General features: G+C 50.4%; 1 protein-coding gene and 1 pseudogene across 1 annotated transcript in view; one reads left to right on the forward strand and one right to left on the reverse strand.

The window, feature by feature from the left end:
- Nucleotides 1–6,431: 6,431 nt before the first annotated feature.
- On the reverse strand, nt 6,432–7,343 carry LOC132014454 (uncharacterized; annotated as a pseudogene).
- A 396-nt stretch (nt 7,344–7,739) lies between these two features.
- The window catches only part of TWIST2 (twist family bHLH transcription factor 2), a 49,685-nt gene continuing 36,650 nt past the window's right edge, over nt 7,740–20,774 (forward strand). Inside the window, exon 1 of the mRNA XM_059392733.1 lies at nt 7,740–8,408. Within this exon, the coding sequence (XP_059248716.1) occupies nt 7,891–8,373 (483 nt within the window). The 5' untranslated portion in view covers nt 7,740–7,890 and the 3' untranslated portion in view covers nt 8,374–8,408. The remainder of the gene's footprint in view (nt 8,409–20,774) is intronic.

The raw sequence follows: 20,774 nt of genomic DNA on the forward strand, positions 1-20,774 counted from the left end.
CCCTGGTTCTGTGGTTCCCTGGTTCTGTGGTTGCTTAGTTCTGTGGTTCCCTGGTTCTGTGGTTGCTTGGTTCTGTGGTTCCCTGGTTCTGTGGTTCCTTGGTTCTCGCTTGTTCCCCAGTTCCCTGATTTCCTAGTTCCCTGGTTCCCTGGTTCTAAGGCTCCTTGGTTCCAAGGCTCTGTGTCTCCTTGGTTCCCTAGTTCCCTAGTTCTGTGGTCCCCTAGTTCCATGGTTCTGTGTTTCCTTGGTTCCTCAGTTCCTTGGTAGGTTTCTGCAACAGGCTCCTAGTTGGCTGTCCTTTCCAAACTGCTCTCAAAGTCAGAGTCAGTCGTCACCTCTTTCCTCAGAACTCTCCTTTGGTTCCCATTGCCCCCTTGAGGACATCTGAACTCAGTAACTTGTCCTATAAGACCCTTGAGAGTCTGGCCTCAACCTTCCTCTGTGGTACCTCCACACACCACAGCAGGCACTCCTGGCTCATCTGGCATATCTTCCAGTGGGAACCCCCCCCCCTCCAGGGCCCGAGCTTGCCCTTCCGGTCACACCCATCGTGAGAGCAACCATGTAACCCAGCGGGTTGGATAGGGCTCTTGGGCCCAGGACACAAAGAAAAGTCTAGCCAGTCAGGGTCCTATGCCTGATGTCTCTGCTGGAGCTGGAGGAGAGGACTCCGTTTAATCAGCATTGCTGTCCCTGGTGGATACGACCCTGCAGTGCCTGTCACCTTCAGGCACAAAGGGCGTCCTTGTACAGAGAGAGTAAGCTTCACACGCAGAGGGAAGTAGAGCTGAAGGATGGAGAAGGAGAAAAGAGACACAACAAACTCTTGAAACTCTTGGATCCAACTAAGCCTGAAGCTAGCCTAAGCCTGAGCTTCCTAAGTAGTGAACAAACAGATTCCTTTTTTTCTTTTCTTTTCTTTTTTTGGGGGGGGGGTCAAGCAGGTTTGGGTGTATTTTTGTCACCTGCAGCTCAGAGAGTGCTGGCCACTGAGCGCTGGAGCTCCCAGCCACAGGGATGTCCCTGCTCCAGGGACACCATTGCATGTCACCCCTGTGGGTCTTGACACATTTTCCTCTCTTTGTCTGAATGCTTTTCTCTCTCTGATGGTAAATTTACTCCTCTTCGCCGATGTGTTTCCCAACGCCTCACACCTACCAGCCTCTGTCCCCAGGCTTCTCCGCAGTCTGGCTTATACTCTTCCATATCCCTCGAGTGGCCCCACTATGGAGTATCTGTTTATGTGTCTCCTACTCTACTCCACTCCCTAGCCCTGTATTAGATACACAGGGATAATTAATTAAAAAGCTCTGTATTACCCATCTCCCATCTTCAGTTACTTTCTCCCCACAGTGCACAATGTGCGCCCTTACTAGGGTAGACCCAGACTAGGAGACCAGGCCAGGAGAGGGTAGGGTAGACCCAGACCTGGTAGACCAGGCCAGGAGAGACAACCACCAAGAGCCCCGTTCCCTTTCCTGCCATCAGCCAACAGCATCTGCTGCTCTCCATTTGAACATGTGACGTTTGACGAGCAGAGGCTGGAGGTGGGGGCTGGGAGAGGAGAGGAGAGGGCAGAAGATGTGAGCAACAAATTTGAAGATTAGAAACGAACAGGGTGGGGCAGCAAGAACTTAAACTATTTGAGCGAACTTCTATTCAAAATATATTAAACAATGGAAATGAGGTTTCCATTTGGGAGATCAGGACTTGCATATATGTGTTGAAATTCTTGCAGGGGCCTTGGGGGGCGGGGGCAAAAGCATGCCTTTCTGACTCATGAATTGAAGTTAAGCTCAATTAAATCCAGCCACCGCTAGGGCAGCGTCGGATGATAACCTTGCAATCCGGGCAGTTGTGAGGTTCCTGGTGGAGGAGGACAGGGAGACACGGTTGTGGGGACCCAGCACCCCTGGGCACACGAGTGCCTGTCAGTGAACTAGAAGCTTCCTAGGTCACTAGGTGGGGTTTCACTTCCCCACTTCACTGGGTGTCCTACCCTGAGGGATCAGCAGGGAACAGTTACCCACCAGAGCTGCAGAGACGGAGGGGGCACAGGGCATCCTGGCCACTGAGTCCCCCCGGAGCCCTGCGAGGTACGCAGGAAGAGGGCTGAGCTGCCTCCCGCTCTCTGTACTTGCATTCAGCTTCTAAACACTGATCTCCAGCAATTTCCAACTGAAAATGATGGCTGGCACGTATGCATTTATTTCTGCTCTCTCTTAAATCCACTGAAACTGGGCTAAAAGAATGGGAAAGGCAAAAACCCAGATCTCAGAGGAAACAGGAGAGCAGTTCACAGTGGCATACTTGGGCAGGTGGAAGGAGGCTGGAGGCGTGGCATCTGACTCAGTGGACAGTGGAGGACTGGAGGTGGGAGCACAGGTCAGGGACATGGCCATGACAGCAAGCTGGCGGAGTCCCATGCAGAAGTACCCCACCTCTCAGCCAATGTCAAGAGCAGATGTATGCCTGGATCCCCTCCCGCATTGCTAAGAGGCCTGGTGCAGATGGGGGTATCAGACAGTGCTGAGACGAGAGGAAATGGGAAAGCCTGTACTGAAAACAGGGAATGTGTGGAAATCCACATTCTGAATGGTGAGTGCTCCTTTTAGGCCTCTTCCCTCTCTGGGTTCCAGGACTCTGGAACCCAGGCTGATGTTCCAGAGCAGGAGGTCAAAAACTCCTCTCTGGAGATGGGGCCAGTCACAAAGAAAACACCGGCAAACAGTGGGGGTCCCCCCAAATATGACCAGGGCCCCAACTGATCATCCTAAAGTAAGTCTACGAGCAACAAGAGGTCCTCTTACCAGCGTACACACACACATGCACACACATACACACAACTACTCAGATCTTACCTACATGCACATACATGCACACACATCCACAATACTGGTATATACACACACACACACACATCTCTGCACACACAGAGCTGCCAATCAACTTTTTAATGTCAAACTCTTGAATCTGGGCTTGGCCGTGTGATTTGCATTAGCTCAGGGGAGATCAGCAAATTCCCTCCAGGCAAAGGCTTGAGAGCACTGTGGTCAGAGACCTGAGTCCACAGCGAGAAGGAGCCTGCTGGATGGAGAAGTCACATGGAGGAGGGCTGAGGCGTGCTCCCTGAGAGCCTCCCTACCAGATCTGTTACTGAGGCCGTCTTAAGCTAGAGCTACAAGGGAGGAGTGACAGAAACCCACCCAGCCCAACACCGCACAATCTGTCAGCCTGCTTGATTGGGAGAAGACGAAACGGGAGGTGTTCTACATTGCTAAGACTGTGAGCCATTAGGGGACAACAGGAATGAAACCAATGTGCAGCCTTCGAGAAAGTCAACCCTGTGGTTGTCCCAGGGCAATTTCAGGTAGGCTCCTGCATGAGTCCCTGCACCATGGGAGGAGGGACTACCAGCAGCCCGAGTGATGCGGGGATGGTGGGGAGAGTGAGCCAAAGCCCCAGGACAGGGGGTCAGATCAGTGACAGGGCATTCTGATTGCCAGCCTGGACAGCCTTCCAGAACATGGTTAAGACAAGCTTTTACAAAAAATGAAATGAGCCCTTTGGGGGTTCTGAGAACAGTTGAGCCAGACTTGATTGCACCAGCATGGCACCATTTAACTTGTCCGAGTACTGGATTTCCTGGGACTGGCTGCCAAGCCCAGCGGCCGGTGATGTGGTCGGAATCCCTCATGCTAGTTAGCACGGATGAGGTCTGCAGAATGGTGACGTAATCCCACCAGTCCGCCCTCATTTCTATCTGGAGTCCATCTGGGGAACAGGACATTTCCTCAACTCTTCTGTTACTTTGAAGTATAATTTGGTAAGAAAGACTGGTTCTGTGCTTGACTCTTTCCCTTTACTTACCAATTTTCAGAATCAAGACTCAATTTCCCATCAGCAGCCTAAGACAACCAGGAAGTTTTTATTCAATTAACATTAGAAACTCATGGACTTTTACCATCTGATGTGTTTCCATCCATTGTAGTTTCATTCTGGTTGATGCTTACCTGGCACCCTCTCTGGCCCATGGAGGCATCTTTTAGAACATTCTAGAGTCTGGCTATGACTCATCAGGCTGCCGGCTGTTTTCTTGCTTTCTGACCCAGGAAGACGCTCCAGGCTTCTCGTGTACATGTTTTCCCCGGACCTGAAGTCGGCCATTCCTTCCAGGAGAGAACACAATCCGAACCCTGGTGGTTCTCCTTGCCACTGCATCCATCAACATTTCTAGATCTTTCCAGGGGCCAGGGCCAGGAAATAACACTGCTTGAGAGAAAACACATCACGAGTTTAGACTGATATTTCCAACAAACTTAGAATGACGGGTCCTGCCTAATTTCTTTTCTTTCATATTTGTATCTCTTTTCTTTGGGGCTAGAAATCTTGATTCTTGAAGACAGAGACATAATAACTGACTGGCCTTAGCTCACAGTTTCAGAATGACAACAGCAACATTGTTACTAGAAACATGAATGTTGAGAACCTCCAAATTTTTTTTTCAGTTCCCTTTGCCTTCCCAGTATGCAGAGTCCAATTACAGTGTTTATGGCTCTCTCCAGTGATTCCTGTGTGCTAGGCAGGCCATGGAAATGATACAAAATTAGGCACATTGTCCCATTCTGCTTTTGACTTTTAGGTTGTTTTTTTTTTTAATTTAATTTTTAAATAGCTACGGAAAACATTTGTATGATTCCAAAGTCAAATCTATAAAACAAAGTTTATGCAGAAGAGCCTGGCTTGTGTCCCAGACCCCTACACCCTGTTCTCTTTCTCCCACCATATTTATGCCACGGTTGTTCTTCCCACTGTTGTTTTAACTGAAATTTGGTACATATTCCAAGTTAAAAAGCATCGTAATATGAGTTTGTTGCAAGAACAACTTCGATGTCATCTTAAAGGCATCGAAGTGTGTCAAAGGCCAGTGCTCATCCACACTGCAAGGGAATGGCGTTAGTGATGTCAAGAAGATGCACTCCCCGAGGAGAGCCCTAGGGTGCACCCTCTGGACCCCAGTCCAGAAGTGGGGTCTTAGGTGGGGTTCCTTTGTAGAGAACAGCCCACACTGGTCACTGCACTCAGGAAGCAACTTATTAGACGACAGGATAAAATTTCCTAGAGCTGAGTAAACAGGCTCCAGGCAGAGCTCACTTCCAGAAAGTACGGCAGCCCTCGAGCTCCTGCCTTGCTTGCTGTACCAGGAACACAGCAGTTCCAGAAGCATCCTGGAATGGAGAAGCTGCTGCCGTGCCTGCTTGCAAAACTGGTACTCTTGCCTAACTCTACAGACATCCAGGGACCATGGACTGTGCTGCCCAGCCAAACCAAAGACATCCCCCAGCCCCAGACTAAAGGACGGGCAGAGTGGATGGCCCCCTTTCCCTACACAGCCCCTGAGAGTGGTCTTATCGACCAGGGCTGCCACAGTCTGAGAAAGGTCATCCTGGCTTTACAGTTCCAGAAGGAACAGAAAAAAGATGGGAAGGAGTGTGGACACCCACCCACCCATGCACAGAGAGGAACTGTTTTGCAAATATTAGGTGTTCAATGGTAGAACCGTTACCATGAAGGCTTGTCATATGCCCTCCTGAGCAATTTTTCAGGGGGAAAATTTGAAGGGCATTTTTTCAAGGAGACTCTTGCATGTATGAGATGTGTAGCTCAAACATTGGATTCCAGCCTTTTGTCTGTATGCCTTTACCCTGCCTGTGTTAGTGCTGTAATTTAGGCAAATGATGGGTTTTTAGACCTGACTTCCAGAAAGTGTTCTGCTGTCCATCATCAGTAGGAAAGACAAAACTGGGGTGGGTGTATGGGGTGTGTGTGTGTGTGTGCAGCAGGCCCTCAGGCAGGAGGGGCACCTCCCCTCCAGCTTCTAGGAGGGAGACGTTCCCTGACTGCACTCATTTAAGCTGGGCCAAAACGGGGTCCGGGTCTTCAGACTCTCCACGCTAAAGGACACACTGAGTTGGTAAAAGAGCAGCAAATCGCTGCTGTCCGGCGGCGAGCCAGACGCGGCGTCCGGGCCCAGTCTGGAAGGGAGCAGGCCCTTCCAACGGAGGAAGGCCAGGAAAGGCTGCGACCCAGGCCGGCAGGACGGCAGGGAAGCAGGCTTCCCTCGGGGTCTCCATCCTTCCTTACATTTATTTTCGTAGTTTGGAGAAAGCTGTAGGGAGCGGGATAAACCCCAAGCCTTCTCAGAGCAGGGGAAGAGGCGGTTGGGCGGGGTGGGGCTGGGCGCGGTGACTCGGCAGGACCCTTTAGTCACAGGATCTTGAAGCCCGCGGGTGGGTTAGAAACTGCAAACAGCGTTGTTACGTGGCCACCTCCGTGTGAGGGCCTGTTCTTCCCAGACCTCTGCTCGGCTCGCTGCTGGGGCAATGTCCCCCTTGAGCAGCCGTGGCCGCCCACCACCGCCCGCGGGGTTCCTAACGCGGTGGTCGCGGCCCGCCTGGCGGCCGAGGAGCAGCGGAGGCCGAGCGCTCCGCGGGCCCCGAGTTCAACTTCAATAAAAGGACCCACCCGCCCTTGATCACGCGGCTTGCCTGACAGCCGGGCTCAGGCCCGGGCCTAATTGAGCCCGGGTCACCTGGGAATAGGTTCAAAGGCATCAAAGCCGTAAACCACCTCCAGGCCCCGAGCCAGAGCGGCCTGGCGAACAAAGAGCCCCCCCGAACCACTTCAAACACGCCCGCGCTCGGCGTCCAGATGGCGCGGAGCCGGGGTCCGCGGTGTCGCCTGCCGAGGCCAGGCCCCGGCTCCCGCCGCCCTGCGCCCTCCTGCCTGCAGGCGCCCAGCGCAGGGGCTGCTGTGCAGCTCCCCAGACTGCCCTCCGGGCCACTGGTGACTGGCGAAGCAGAGGAAGAACTCAGAGGCTGGGGCCTTGCACCGGGGGCCTGGCGGTTGCCCCCGCCCCGTACCCGGCATCCCAGGCAGGGCCAAGCAGGTGGGCGCTGTGGGCACCGGCGCTCCCGCAGAGGCTCGCTGTGGTGTTCAAGTTTGAAAGCACTTAGAAGCAAGGTCTGCAAAGGGCGTTGGTGCCGGGATCCCCAGAAAGCTGGGGTGAGAAAGGCCACCCAACACGAAGCCTGGGCAGAGACGGTGCATGTGCACTGATCCCTGCACCACGTGCGTGGGCAAAGGCATCTCGGAGGGCACTCAAGTGTCCGCACGCCTGTGGTCCGGTTGCCGGGACCCCCTGCCCGCGCGCGTCTTCCACCCCAGACTGAATGTGCGGGCCGCGGCTCGGACTCGCGGCGCTCCAGGGGGGCAGCCAAGGAGCGCAGAGGCCGGAGCACCCCCGGGGCTCCCCGCCTCTTCCTCACCTCCTGGGAGCGCATCTAGGGTAGGACTCGGCTCCCGCGCCCCTCGCGCCCCTCGCGCCCCTCGCGCCCCGGGGAGATCCCGCAGCCTGGCGGGGCCCGACCTCCACGTTAAGGAGCAGACAAAGCAGGTCGGTAATGCCCAGAGCGCCGGGCGGCCAGAGAGCGGTCGGATGCGGGCTGGGGGCTCTGGCGGCGCGCTAAGGCCGGGCCTCCGGGGTGCCCGCCGCGGCCAGGGCCGAAAGGGGAGGCAAAACTGAAAGTGCCGCGCCGGGGGGCGGGGGCGGCGGGCGAAGGCCCCAAAACTCGTCCAGCCCCCGGCCGCCGCGGCCAATCAGCGCGCCGCCCTCGCTCCTGACAACTATTTAGCAACCCAGCCTGGCTAGAGTTTCCAAAAAAGTTAGAATAACTTCCTCTCCCGGAGACCTCGGTTTTGCACAAGCCGGCCTTGAAATCAGAGCCTCTCGAGCAACTCGGAGAGCGTGTGCTCGGCGACCGCGGGCTTGGGCAGCGGCGCGCGCTCGGCGCCCGGCGCCCCTAGCCCCAAGCGCGCCGGGCGGGCGCCATGGAGGAGGGCTCCAGCTCGCCCGTGTCCCCCGTGGACAGCCTGGGCACCAGCGAGGAGGAGCTCGAGAGGCAGCCCAAGCGCTTCGGCCGGAAGCGGCGCTACAGCAAGAAGTCGAGTGAAGATGGCAGCCCGACCCCAGGCAAGCGCGGCAAGAAGGGCAGCCCGAGCGCGCAGTCCTTCGAGGAGCTGCAGAGCCAGCGCATCCTGGCCAACGTGCGCGAGCGCCAGCGCACCCAGTCGCTCAACGAGGCCTTCGCCGCGCTGCGCAAGATCATCCCCACGCTGCCCTCGGACAAGCTCAGCAAGATCCAGACGCTCAAGCTGGCCGCCAGGTACATAGACTTCCTCTACCAGGTCCTGCAGAGCGACGAGATGGACAATAAGATGACCAGCTGCAGCTACGTGGCCCACGAGCGCCTCAGCTACGCCTTCTCCGTGTGGCGCATGGAGGGCGCGTGGTCCATGTCCGCCTCCCACTAGCGCCGCGCCACCCACGTCTGGACCCGAGCGCCAGGGTAGGTGCTGCGCGCGCGACTGGCGCCCTCCGCAGCTAGGGGCGGGCGGCCCGGCCAGCGCATCCCTCTTCGTGGAGGCCCTGCGGGCCGGGGCGGCGTGGTTGGGGTGCGTTTTTCCTCGCAGCAACAGAAGGGGGTCGGTTGGGAAGCTCTCGAGTCCCAGGGGCACCCTTGGGGCCTTTTGCAAGCTTCCCTGCTGGGTGTCAGTCCGGGAGCTGGGGGGAAGGGGGGGGGGGGGCGCACCGGTGACAGCGGTACTTGCTACCCTTGCTGCTTCTGTCGCTGGCGCCTGCGAGTGAGTGTCGGGAGAGTGGGCATCGGAAGAACGGCCGGCAGCCCGCACGGGCAGAGAGGTGGAAAGCCACTGCCCTCGGCGCCCTCCAGAATCGAGGCCTCCCGCGAGGCTGCCCGAGCCGGGTTGTGCCCGTCTGCGGCTTCGCCCTCTTCCCGGGAAGCGCGTTCATGGTGCGGACACTCAGTTTTCGCGGAAAGCCGAGCGGTCCGCGCCCTGGTGAGTCTGGTGGGCACAAGAGAGCGGGCCGGCGGCCAGGTTTACCTTGGGGAGAGCGGGAGGACACGGCCCTGCGTTGGTGGCTCCGGAGCCACTGCAGCGGGAGAGCCTTGGCACGCCCTGCGCTGGGAGCGCGGGAGACAGGGCCCGGGCTGAGCCGCGGAGACCAGAGCGCCTAGGCCAGGAGCGCACCCCGGGTTCGGAAACCCTCTGCCCGCAGACAGGTGGGCGGATCTCGGAGCTGGGAGCCTCTGGTTCCAGCCTTGAACCTGGAGGGTTTGGGAGTGGGGTCTGTCCGCGCCGCGTCCAGGCGCCCGGCCCCCGCAGGAGAGCGCGAGGGGTCCAGGCTGGGAAACAGGTTTGCGGGAACCGGAGGGAGTGCGGGCCAGGCCCTGCACGTGAGAAGGCGAAGGGGACACAGCTGCTGAGAGCATTTGGAAACTCTGGTTTGCTCTGGAAGAGCGCTCAGGGCGCCCTGCACCAGCTCCCTTTGACCAGCCACCTTGGAACTCCGTTTAGAGGAAATCTAACTCCCGAGGCGCCTTCCCTTCCAGAAGGCTCTTTGAGGCCGATGGGCATCTTCCTTCGGAGGGCTCTCTAGGGCAATGGGAAGGGGCAAGATAAGTTGTGGGCCAAGGGGGTGGTAAAGATCCTTACTACTTAGTGTGCTTTAGTTTTCTGCTCATCTTGCAGTGTTTTTATAAGTCTCTACTTCACACAGAAGGAATTTAGATTAATCCAGAGTGTGCCCCCACCCGTTCTCCCAAACGTATCTATTTCTTTTCTTTCTTTCTTTCTTTCTTTCTTTCTTTTTTAAAATACGGTTTTCTAATATCTGCAAATGTTTTTGCTGTGGTCACAAAAGGCTGATCTGGCACAGGTGAATCTTCTTTGTTAAGCTTTAATTTCTGTGCCTCTGAAAATTCTTTTGATGAAATTGCCCCCCCCCCCCTTAAGATAATGATCGCTTTTTAAAGAAAGATATTTTAGCAGAAATAACTTTTGGAAATCTTCTCCTGTCTTTGTCAAAAACAGATGGAAAGTATCGCAATCACGTATTTCTCTAAGAAAGAAAGTTTGGATTGGCTGAGTAGTAAAATGCTACAGGGGGATAATACATTAATTCTGGGTTTTGCTGCCTAAATTATGAGCTTCCATTAGTTAATTCCATTTACCCTTTATACCATGGATAGTTTACAGCACATCTGAAGGAAGGATAAACAAATGAGGGTTGTCATCTTTGTAAAACATACATGTATAGCTTTGTTTAAGGAAAATGTCAACAGAATTATCGTTAAGACTTCCCTCCAGAAAATTACTGAAAACAAATACCAGGAGATATGAGCTTAATGCAAAATTTAGTAGGATCATTTAAAATTCATTTTAAAATCATTGCATTCCTCAAACTTAGAGAATCAGACCTAGATCACAAATAAAGATTATATAAAAATAAAAAGTGACACTTTATTTATTGTAAGTGATGAGAGTTTTTTGGGAAAAATCCTTAAAACATAACACAGCACATTTAGCTGGAGGAAAAAAATGGTCTATATGGTTGCCTATTTATTTTTTTTATATATTTGAATATAACTGATTAATTCCAGGAAGCCAGTTTCTTTAGGTAGAAAGATACCCACTCTGCAAGACGAGGAGAGAAATGGGGACATTTTTGATAACACCAATAATTCTGGACACACCTTGGCTTTACTTGTTTTTACTTTGCACATTGGGCAAACTATTTTTGTTTGTTTGTTTGTTTGTTGTGTTTTTTGCTTGTTTGTTTTTATCATATTACTGTCTGTGAATGTAAGTTACAATCATGATTGGTTTGATTTCCTGAAAATGTTGCTAAATGACATTTGCTATTTGTAATATTTTTAAAAAGTGTTAGTTATACATACCAGCAAAGAATTTCTAGAACTTTCAGTAAGTGTTGGGTGAGTTTAATGTTCTCAGTATACGAGATGTTTTCACATATATGAAAAAAGCTATGTCCAGATGAATAGCAATAACCACAAAGAACCTGAATTGTCCCTTGGTACAAAGAGAATCGCAGGAAATGGTGTTCGGCTGGTGGTAATATTTATCCTCACTTTCTTCCTTAGTCCTGTATTTAAGCATAAAAATATACAATAGATCAGGCGTCTTTGGACAGTCAGCTAGGTTCATCTCATTGGGAGAATCTCAAAAGAAGTTTTTAGTATTGTTGTTAAATGCTGAAGCTTTAGTAATAGGGTCAGGGGCACCTGGCTTTGAGGAAGGTGATGATTATCAAACATTTTTCCTTTTTTCCACTTTGTCATTAAAGAAAACGTCTTCCCTGACTCCTGCCATAGGCAGATTTTCAGTGGGTTACTGTACTCAACAAATGACTTTTTTTTTCCCCCTGAGAATTTTTAGTTTGGAACTTTGGAGAACAGAGTATGACCCTTTCACCTCCTAAAAAGTGTGTAAGCCTGTTTCTCCCTCCTGAATATTGATTTCTAGGAGGTGTTTGTTAACTGCTCCATTTGGAAAGCTAGCGGGTCTCCAAAGCAAATGAATTCCCCGTGGGGAATGTACATGCAGAATCCCCAGGACAGGTTTTGATGGATCCGAAGAAGTGGAATGAAAGCCTGAGCTACCTAGAACACAAGTATTGTTTTGTTATAAAATACCCGTCAATAAGATCCAATAGAGGGAGCTGACCTCTGTGATGTGGGTATATTGTTCTGTAATGTCTGTGTTATTCTTTCAACCTTGAACGAAGAAGTCTTGCTATAGCATCTGGCCAGCGTGGGGGCTGAAGGGATGGGACTTTGAAAGTGGCTGTTTGAGGTCATTTGAAATATAGTACTTGATTGAGGTTTTCTGGAAAAAAAAAGGTACTATTTTCAGACAAGTCTTGAGCCTGAAAGAATTGAGTTTCCATCATCCTTGTTTCAATCTATCCTGGACTGACGGCACAGATGTCAGATTCCTCTTGCCTGGCAAAAAAAAAAAAAAAAGACCACAAAGTAAACTCTTTCGGAGCAGAGCACTATAACTCATAACATCAGTTTAAATCTGGGCTTAAAAAAAAAACAAATATTTTAATAAGCCAATTTTAAAGGCTGAACTTTTATGACAGTTTTTAAGCTTAGTATTTATATTAATCTATTCTCACTGGTGTCTTTAAAAACGCTGTGAATGCGTGCTGGAATGTCTGTTTATGTTTGTGTCTTTTCCTGGGAAAGGATAAATGTGCTGCAAGAAACAGACCAAATACAAAGTCTCCACCAGCAAAGAGTTCCCGAGCGAGGCAATAAAACTCAAAGAAAAGGTGAATAAGTTATGGAGGCCAAGAAGCAGCCATAAAGGAGAAGGAGACTAAGAGATATGGACAAGATAGAATACTAAGATCAGAAGCTGTTTAAAGAGATACTCCGCATGGTCACCTGAGTCTACAAGTATGTAACATTGTATAGAATGAAACACACACGCCCTTAAAACTGGTAAAATCTGCATAAGGTCTGGAGATTGTATCAGTGTTAATTTCCCAGCTGTGACCTTGCTCTATAGTTTTGCAAGATGTTGCCAGTGAGGGAAACTGAGTAAAGAGTATAAGAGACTCCCTGTGCATTATTTCTTACAACTTCATATGAATCCACAGTTATCTCAATATAAAAAGGAAAGATATGCCACAAGAATTTAAACATTTTTTCTGCATTCAAACAAATAAATTATATAAGGAATGATGATGTCCCATCTCGGAGTAATAAACGAGTGTGGTTTGAGTCCAAATCTATTTTTTTTTCTGATGTCATTTGCATTTTGTACTTCTTTCCAAAATATGAGGAATCTCAAAGTATTTCCTCTGTGCAATTAAAGGTGGTTCCTTCTTATCCTTAGACAGAATAAAATTCTAGAAATCTGAAAGAAGAAATACCAATTGATACATTTTTCCCCTATACTAAGAAACAAAATATTTTTCAAAGAAATTTTAGGAAATATTTACCTGAAACTGACCCAACATTTGCTTTTGAGATACAAAGCCTACACTGACGTGCATGAAACACACACAATTCTGAAACCCATGGTTTGTAAAAATTATTCACCAAGAGGGGTAGAGATTAACGTTTTAGTATTAAGAGACATACAGACAGGGAGAGGGGAGAGAGAGAGCTCAAACCCTAAGCCTCGTCATGGTTATTTGAAAGTAATATTTGTTTGTCCTAGGAACATGTTTTGTGTTTGGTTCAGTAGTAACTCTTTGAATGCAATTTAGTTATATTAAATGTGCCTTAATTTAATGTTTGTCTTGGAATGGGATATGGTGACATTAATGATGTGATTTTCATGCTGATGTCAACTAGGTCACAATGGGATTTGTCTTCAGTGATTACTGGTGGTGGTCGTGCTCAAGGAGTCTTCAGTCAGGAGCTAGAAAAGCCAGCATGTAACTTCATACCAACATGAGAGAAATTTTTAGTGGTTAATTGAAAATAGAGTCATTTTGAAGCCAAACAGTGCTTCGAATGTCTGTATTGTTTTTCCTCCAGTTCGATTGTTCAGAATAACATGAGTCTGGGATTTGTACAGAAAATCAGCGGTTGAAAGCGCTCAGTGCATGGAGTTTCATGGCGTCTGTTGCTTAGTACCCGTGTTTCCCATCCCCACACACTTTCTGCGGTGACCTGACGAGGGGAAAACTGAGATGACCCAGCTTCTCATGACGCCTCCTGTAGGACTGTAACTTTGTTTCTCAAATCCTCAGATCCATACCTTTAAAATGGGCACACACACCTCCCTTTCTGTAGATCAGAATTTCCCCATCAGTTAAATGAAAGGGATAACCCAGGGAGCTTTTACTTACCAAATTTAGCTCTTCTGGAAAATACCTTTTTCTTTTTAGCTCACTTCCAGCCTTTAAAAAAAAAAAAAAAAAAAAAAAAAAGTCACCTGTATCTTTTAGGGGTGAATTGCAAACTTAGTTATGCTGTCTGGCATTGGATTCTTATTTCCCACTGTTTTCATTTTGACAGAGAGCCCACACTTGGTTTTCTGAATGTGCAGATCTGGTGCATGACTGACAGGCAAGATTTGGGCAGAAACCTGGATTTTAATTAACCCTTTGATGGTGACCAGACATCCAGTTCCAACCCCAGAGCTGAGGTCTGTGCTGTGGTCACAGCCAAAGCCCCAGGACCTCAGCCAGGGCCGCTCAGCACAGGACAACCTGGAGCAGGTTTTTAGCTTTTTTGCTTTGAGAGAAGAGGAATAGGGATCTTTCTCTGACTTCCCCTTGGAGGAAAAAAGGTCCACGCTTCTGTTGTTAATTTTTTTTTTTTTTTTTTGCTGCTTTTTTGCCGCTATACAAATAAAATGCCACACGGACTTTTCTGGTAAATTCTCTGAGTGTGTCCCTCTTCTTAAGAGATTCAGGGGATTTTTTTTTTTTTTTTTTTTTTCCTGCTTCAGGGGCAAGTGGGGCTCTGGAAGGGATGGCTTGTAAAATAAATAAACTCCCTAAAAGAAAACACAGGCCAATAGTTTATAGTCTCTGACTCTCTACTGCTGCGGTGGATTTTTTTGTGGGTTTGACTTCGGTTTAACATTCTGGAAGTCAAAATGCAAGCAGCCAGTGCCTTCCTTCAATCAAGAGCTCTAGAAGTAAAGATTGAGTTGCTGTTTCCGTTCCTTAATCTCAGTTCTTAAAGTAGATCTGGCTAGCAGGGAGCTCCGAGGGATCAGAAGTCAAAAGCCATTCGCCTTGTGTGATTGTTTGGACCTGGGGGTGCCTGCGAGCTGGAGGGGTCTGCTGCCGTGAAAGGTTTGAAGGCGAGCTAGCCTTCGGGTTTAGCAAGATCTCCACTGACTTCCAGAAAGCCGTGTGAACTTATAACCCCGCTCTTCATGAAACTGCCTTGATAAATACTAGTGAGGGGCTTCTCGCTTCTTCGGGAATGCCTGGATTATTGCAAATTGGAAAGGAAAGTGGGGCAAGGGGAGGCATGATTTTCTTTCTCCAATTGAGACCTGTCTCTTCCAGGAGATTAAGTTGCACAGATGAACAACGTCTTTACTGAAGACTGATTTTTCCCAAATTTAAATAATTCCAAATCGTATATGACATATATATTGGTTCCTAACTAATCAAAATGGATTTTCCTCTGTTTTGCGATGGCTGTGTGCATGGGTGGGGCCTGAGAAAGAAAGATCTGATCCTTTTTTTTTTTTTTTTTTTTGCTGCCTGGTGAGCATTTTTCCTGCAGCCCCTGCCCTCTGCCACCTCCGGCCCCCCACACCTGGCATTCCCTCCTGTATTCCGTAGCTGAGAGCTCACCTGTATGTTCCCACTGTTAGCGGAGGCCCGTGTAGATTTTCATATTATACTAAGTAATAAAGGATGAGCAAAAAGCCCACCATCAGGCTCTGCTTGGAGTTGAGGGCTTCTGGGTGTTTTGGAAGTGCCTGGACCCCCTGTTCCCCACCTCAGTGCTGAGTGACCCCCTCTCCTTAGCTGCCCATCATTACTGCTTTCTAAGAAAACTGTTGCATTGAGACTAGAGCAGAAGTGTCCCCAACAGATACCTGTACCCCAGGAAGTCTGGTGTGTCCTGTTTTCGTTGATGTCTCTTGGGCGACATGAGCGGCTCCAGCCACCCAGAACAGTGTGGGTGGGGACCGTGTGGTGACACCCTGGGCGCGCCGGGGTTCCGTGGCACGTTTGCAGGCTGAGGCAGGTCTGAGGGGTGACCAGGAGCTCACACCGTGAAACATCTTAAGGGCAGGGTGAACTTGAGGCTGTTTTGCTGGATGGTAAAGTGTGGCCACTTGCCCAGCTCTCTTTCAGACGGCTTTTTGAGGGTAGGGGTTATCTCTGAATTAAACGACATGCATCGGGTGAAGGCTGGGATCTATTTACGGGCTCATCTGAAATATGGTTACTACGCTTTCTTCGTTTTTGTTTTATGATGCTTCAAAAACAAACAGTTTCTTCTGATTTCATTGTTGAGCAGTTTCACCTCCTTGTGTGTCTCTGAAGACTCCCTAAACGTTAACCCGGCAGCTTAAAATTTATACTGTGGAAGAGGAGTGACAGTCACTCTTTCAGGAGTGACAGAGTAAGAGAAAATGAGGATGTGGGCAGGAAGTGTGCTGTGTGGGGTCTCTTGCAAGGAAAGGGGCAACCGAGGGGATGGGGCTCCCTTAAGAAGAAGATGGAAGGATCCACGCTTGTCACCTTCCTCTGCCACCTGCTGCAGATGGGTCCCTCAGAAATGGAAAAGAAAATGCTTTATCAGAAGTGCGCTGCCTGCCTTCCCAGAGAAAGGACCCTTCATAAGAACCCACAAGGTCCCGCCTCAATTCTTCTGCCTTAATGCCCCAGGTGGGAGGCCACCGGGGCCAAAACAGAGTCCCTCCAAGGCGGTCAGGGGTGGACACCTCCTCCACGGTGGGGTGGGGACCCTAGGATCAGCCTGGGTTGGGTCTGCTGTCCTGGGTGGCTGGGTGCCCCTATGAGACTGGGAGGGACTCTCTCATGACAGAGGAGGGAAGAGAGAGGAAAGATGGAACAGATCACTCGTGAAGGGTGTGTGTTGGCCTCAGGCTTCCTGGGCATCCAGGTGCAGCAGGTGGGTCCAGCCTGTAGGTCGTGCTGATGACTGTCCCAGCATGAGCCCAGTGGGGCTCAGCCTTTGCCGGGGCTGATGCAAGCAAGTGGTCACTTAGCCTTTGTTTCCTCCTCCTGGGTTTCATGCAGTAACCTTTCCCTATGGCCAAATCTGATGTGAAAAGCTCCTGCTCCTCCAAAGACGCCTCCAGAGGAAAATCTCGGGCTCCCACCTCCCAGGTTTCCAAGGCTCATGGAACCCTCTGTCTTGGCTGCGAGAGGACCAACGACCGCATTGTCCCTCTCCCAGACCATCGCTGTGCTGCAAGTGCAGAACTGGGCTGTGCGGTAACACGTTTCTTTTCCCAATGACAAGCTCCACCCTCCCAGCGGTGCCTCCCTTGGCCACGTGTCCACGCGTGGATCCTCCGGACCGATGTCTCGGGTAGGCAGCTGTAGTGAACGGTTTTGGAGAGATACAGCAAGTACCATTTTATATCAGTTACATAATTTCACCTTTTCTGGGCAGCACAAGGGGCGGGGAGGGTGGACAGAGCCGGAGCGGAACAGGCTTGCGTTTCTGGCTCCTGGTGCACACTCGTGTTTGCATGCAGGGAACAGTAATCCTTGCCATCCGAGGGCTTTTTGATACCTGGGCCGACTTGTAACCATGGTGACTCTCCACAGTGGGTTTTGCAGTTTATCGAAGTCATTGTTTCTGGAGTAAATCCTATGGTGTTCTTTTCCCTTAGTAAACTGGTATTTTTCTATTTGGGGGAAATTTTAATTAGACAGAAACCAAAGGCTGTTGTCTTTGTAGGAACAGGATCGGCTACCAAATGACTCTGTGGGACCAACCCATTGTCTTGTGTCCAGAGGGGTCAACAGGACTTTCCTGAGATTGAACTTGGCGGGGGAGAGTACTCCTGCTCTCAGCCCACGGTCGTGTGTGGCTTGGGCAAATTGTAGCCTATCTGGGACTCAGTTTCCCTCTATATAAAGGGACAGAGGATGTTTCTAATACCCTGCAGCTGTCCGTCTTCCAGGAATCAGTGCGACCCAGCCCCTCCCTGCTAACTGTACACCCTCATAGAACTGAAAGCAGGGTCTCCACGAAAATGTTTGTGTGTTTGGGGCAGCACTCCTTACAACGCCCCACAAGGTGAAAATGCTCTGAATGTGTGCCCCTGAGGAAAGGTAGAAAACATGGGTGAGCCCTACAGGGGATGGCCGTTCAGCCAGAAGAAGGAGCTAAGGACAACTCCTGACACAACGGGGAGGGACCTTGCAAATGTCATACTAAGTCAAAGGAGCCAGACAGGAGAGTAAATACCATATGAGTCCATATGCATGGATAATCCAGAATAGGCAAAGGTGGATTCGTGGCTGCCAGGGCCTGGAGGAGGGGGATTGGGACAGGATTGCCTAATGGGTGTGGGATTTCTGTCTCTAGAATAGATAGCGAGGGTGTTTGCACAATGGTGGGAACGCTGTGCACTTACTTCCACTGGATTTAATGCTTCCAAGTGGTCGAAACAATACATTTCGCAGGATGTGTATTTTACAACCCCCAAAAGATCCTGTGACTCAGGCCATGGGTGTTGCTGGTGACCAGCAGGACGTGGGGGCAAGGGGGTGCCATGCCTTCAGCCCCCCCCCCCCCCCGCACTTTCCAGAGGGGCGGTCCTATTTCCCCACATGACTCTGTGTTTATCAGCTGGTTCTCTGCCTCAAGTTATCTCTGCCTGAAGAAGCTTCTTTTTCTCTTTCGAAATCTATTTCCTAATGTGTCCCCCGACCCAGAGAACTGCAGACAACTCTGATAACACGCTGCTTTTGTCCCCCCACCTTCTGATTTGGGCGGCGGGTCAATTATCCTTCCGGAAGCCCCTCCGTGGGGACTGCGTTCTCCTGTTCTTGGGGGTGGTGGGCAAGGACGGGGTGGCCCCAGGTTCTGTGTGGTTTGCAGTCGGCCCAGCAGACAAGGGCAGGGGTCATGTCCCCATCTGTTACGAGGGTGGCCTGTGAGCATTTTAACCCACCCAGCCATGGGGTCCCCGAACCCAGGGCCTGTCAGAGGACCAGAGCATTTCAGGCTCAGAGAGACACCCAAGCTGATGATGCTGCTGATTCCTGAAAAGTGGGGCTTCTGGCGCGGAGCTGCTTTTCGAAGCGAATCCCTCTTTTTCTGTAAATACCACTTTCCCCAGGGCTGGGAATGGAGCGAAGTGCACTGTAAGAGCGGTCCCCAGAGACAGGACGAAGGCTGGACTCTGGCAGGAGCTCATTCAGGGCCAATTGGGCGGGTTTTCTCTCCCAAGTGCTTTTCTTCCTCTCCTTTCTCTCCTGATCTGTTAACCCTTGGTGTGCCTGCTGAGCCCTCTGTGCCCTGGGGACCCATGCAGGAGGGGGAAGGGGCAGAAGAGAGGCTCTCCTCGGGCTTCCCCAGTGGGGGTCCCGATCTGTTTCTTTTTTAAACACTATCCCCTCCCTGGTGTTACACAATCTGCGTATTGAGACACTCACAGAAACCCTGAGATCGTGCTGGGCTCACCGATTGTTCATGTCTCTAGAATCCAGGCAGTAGGGCTCAGGACTGGGAGCGGATCCCAAAGAATCTTAGTCAGGACCGTCAGGTTGCCCAAGGCCAAGGGTGCTGCTGTCCCTCAGTTCCTGGTCCTCTGCCCCTCGAAAGGGGAAACCAGCAGGGAGGGAGACAGAGATTGCCCAAACGCTGAGAAAGAGGACTCCAGGGAGAGCGAGAGAGATAGCAGGATGGAAGCTGGATGTCCACACCCCTAGTCATGCACCCGGCCTCCCCGGAGCCTGCGTCACCTCTCAAGCCAGGCACATCCTCCCTTGGGGACCCCATCAGTTGACACCATGTGGGTTCCTGGCGGCTGAATAGACATGCTTTGTTCTATCAGCGTGGTTCTCACATTTACAGCAGGGCACACTTGTTGTGCCCGGGCACACTTGGATCCTCTCTCTCTCTCTCTCTCCCTCTGAGGACCTGAAGAGAGGGCATGGGCATGCCCACCTGTGGACTGGAAGCCATGGGAACCTGCAGCCAGCAAGGAAGTCAAGACAGGGCACAAAGAGTGGATCTCTGTCCCTTGACTGTGCAGGTGGTTTTCAGAAATACCATTGGATGACATGAATGAAATTTGGCACCCTGGGTGTGCTATACAGAGGGTGCCACCTGCCCCAGGCCCCTGCCCCCGTGCTTACTGTCCCCAGAGCAGGCCAGGCCTTGATCTCACAATGTCCACTCACTCAGCTTCTCTCTAAGTTCATCTGCTGGTAACACTAATAGAAAATCAGGCTTCCGGGTGGGTTCAAGGGTATGTGTTCATATTGCTTCATCAACACCCTGTGGTTCTGTGTGACGTGTGGCTCGGCCATAGATGGCACGCAGTGTGGACACCCAAGTCACTGTCCCACACCACAGAACCCATCGGTCAGCATTGAGGGAACTTAAGTGGCATTAACTAATGGGGACCCCTCCCATCCTCTGCTTCCTAAAACTGATCTTTCCTAGTAGAGCGAACATGAGTTATAAAGGAAAAAAAAGTAACTCTGATTAAATTAAAATATGAAACTCACCTGTACCAAAAACCTGTGATAACCAAAATCTTTAAATGAGCCAGGAAGGAAGTATTTACAGTGTACTCTACAGTGAATCACTATTCCTACTAGACAAAAAGCCCTTAAAAGTCCAAAGGAAAACAAATAACCACCCAGTAGAAAGTGAGGGTGAAAATATGAATTTACAGGAGAAGAACTTTGGTTGTCCAATGAACAGAGGAAAAGTGTTCTACTTCCACAATAACCCAAGACATTAAAAATAAGCAGGAGGATACTATTTTTTTTTCTATTAATTCAGAAAAAAAGATAATGATAACCCTCAGTATCGAGGAAACCGTGAGGAACCGGGCCACCTTGTCTCTGACATGAGAAGATCAATTATAAAACCTTTGTGAAGAGATTTTGAGGATAGTTAAGGAAAGATTTTAAGAATGGGAAATCCCATTTGAGCAAGCAAGTGAGCTTTTAGTCACTGTCCGGAGTGAATAATGGTGGGGTTGCCTAGCAACAGGGAGATTCCTATCAGCTTTGCTAATATTAGCGAGAGGCTTCCAATGTCTCGGGAGGTTGGTTGAGAGTGAGCTGTGGCTTGTGCATGTGCTGGAACACTATACAGTCAGCAGATTTCGTGTTGCAAACACACATCCGATAACTCAGGGAAATGGCCCCCACAACGGCACAGATCACAAGA

Source organism: Mustela nigripes, chromosome 3 (assembly GCF_022355385.1).
Source record: "Mustela nigripes isolate SB6536 chromosome 3, MUSNIG.SB6536, whole genome shotgun sequence".
NCBI classification, from domain to species: domain Eukaryota; kingdom Metazoa; phylum Chordata; class Mammalia; order Carnivora; family Mustelidae; genus Mustela; species Mustela nigripes.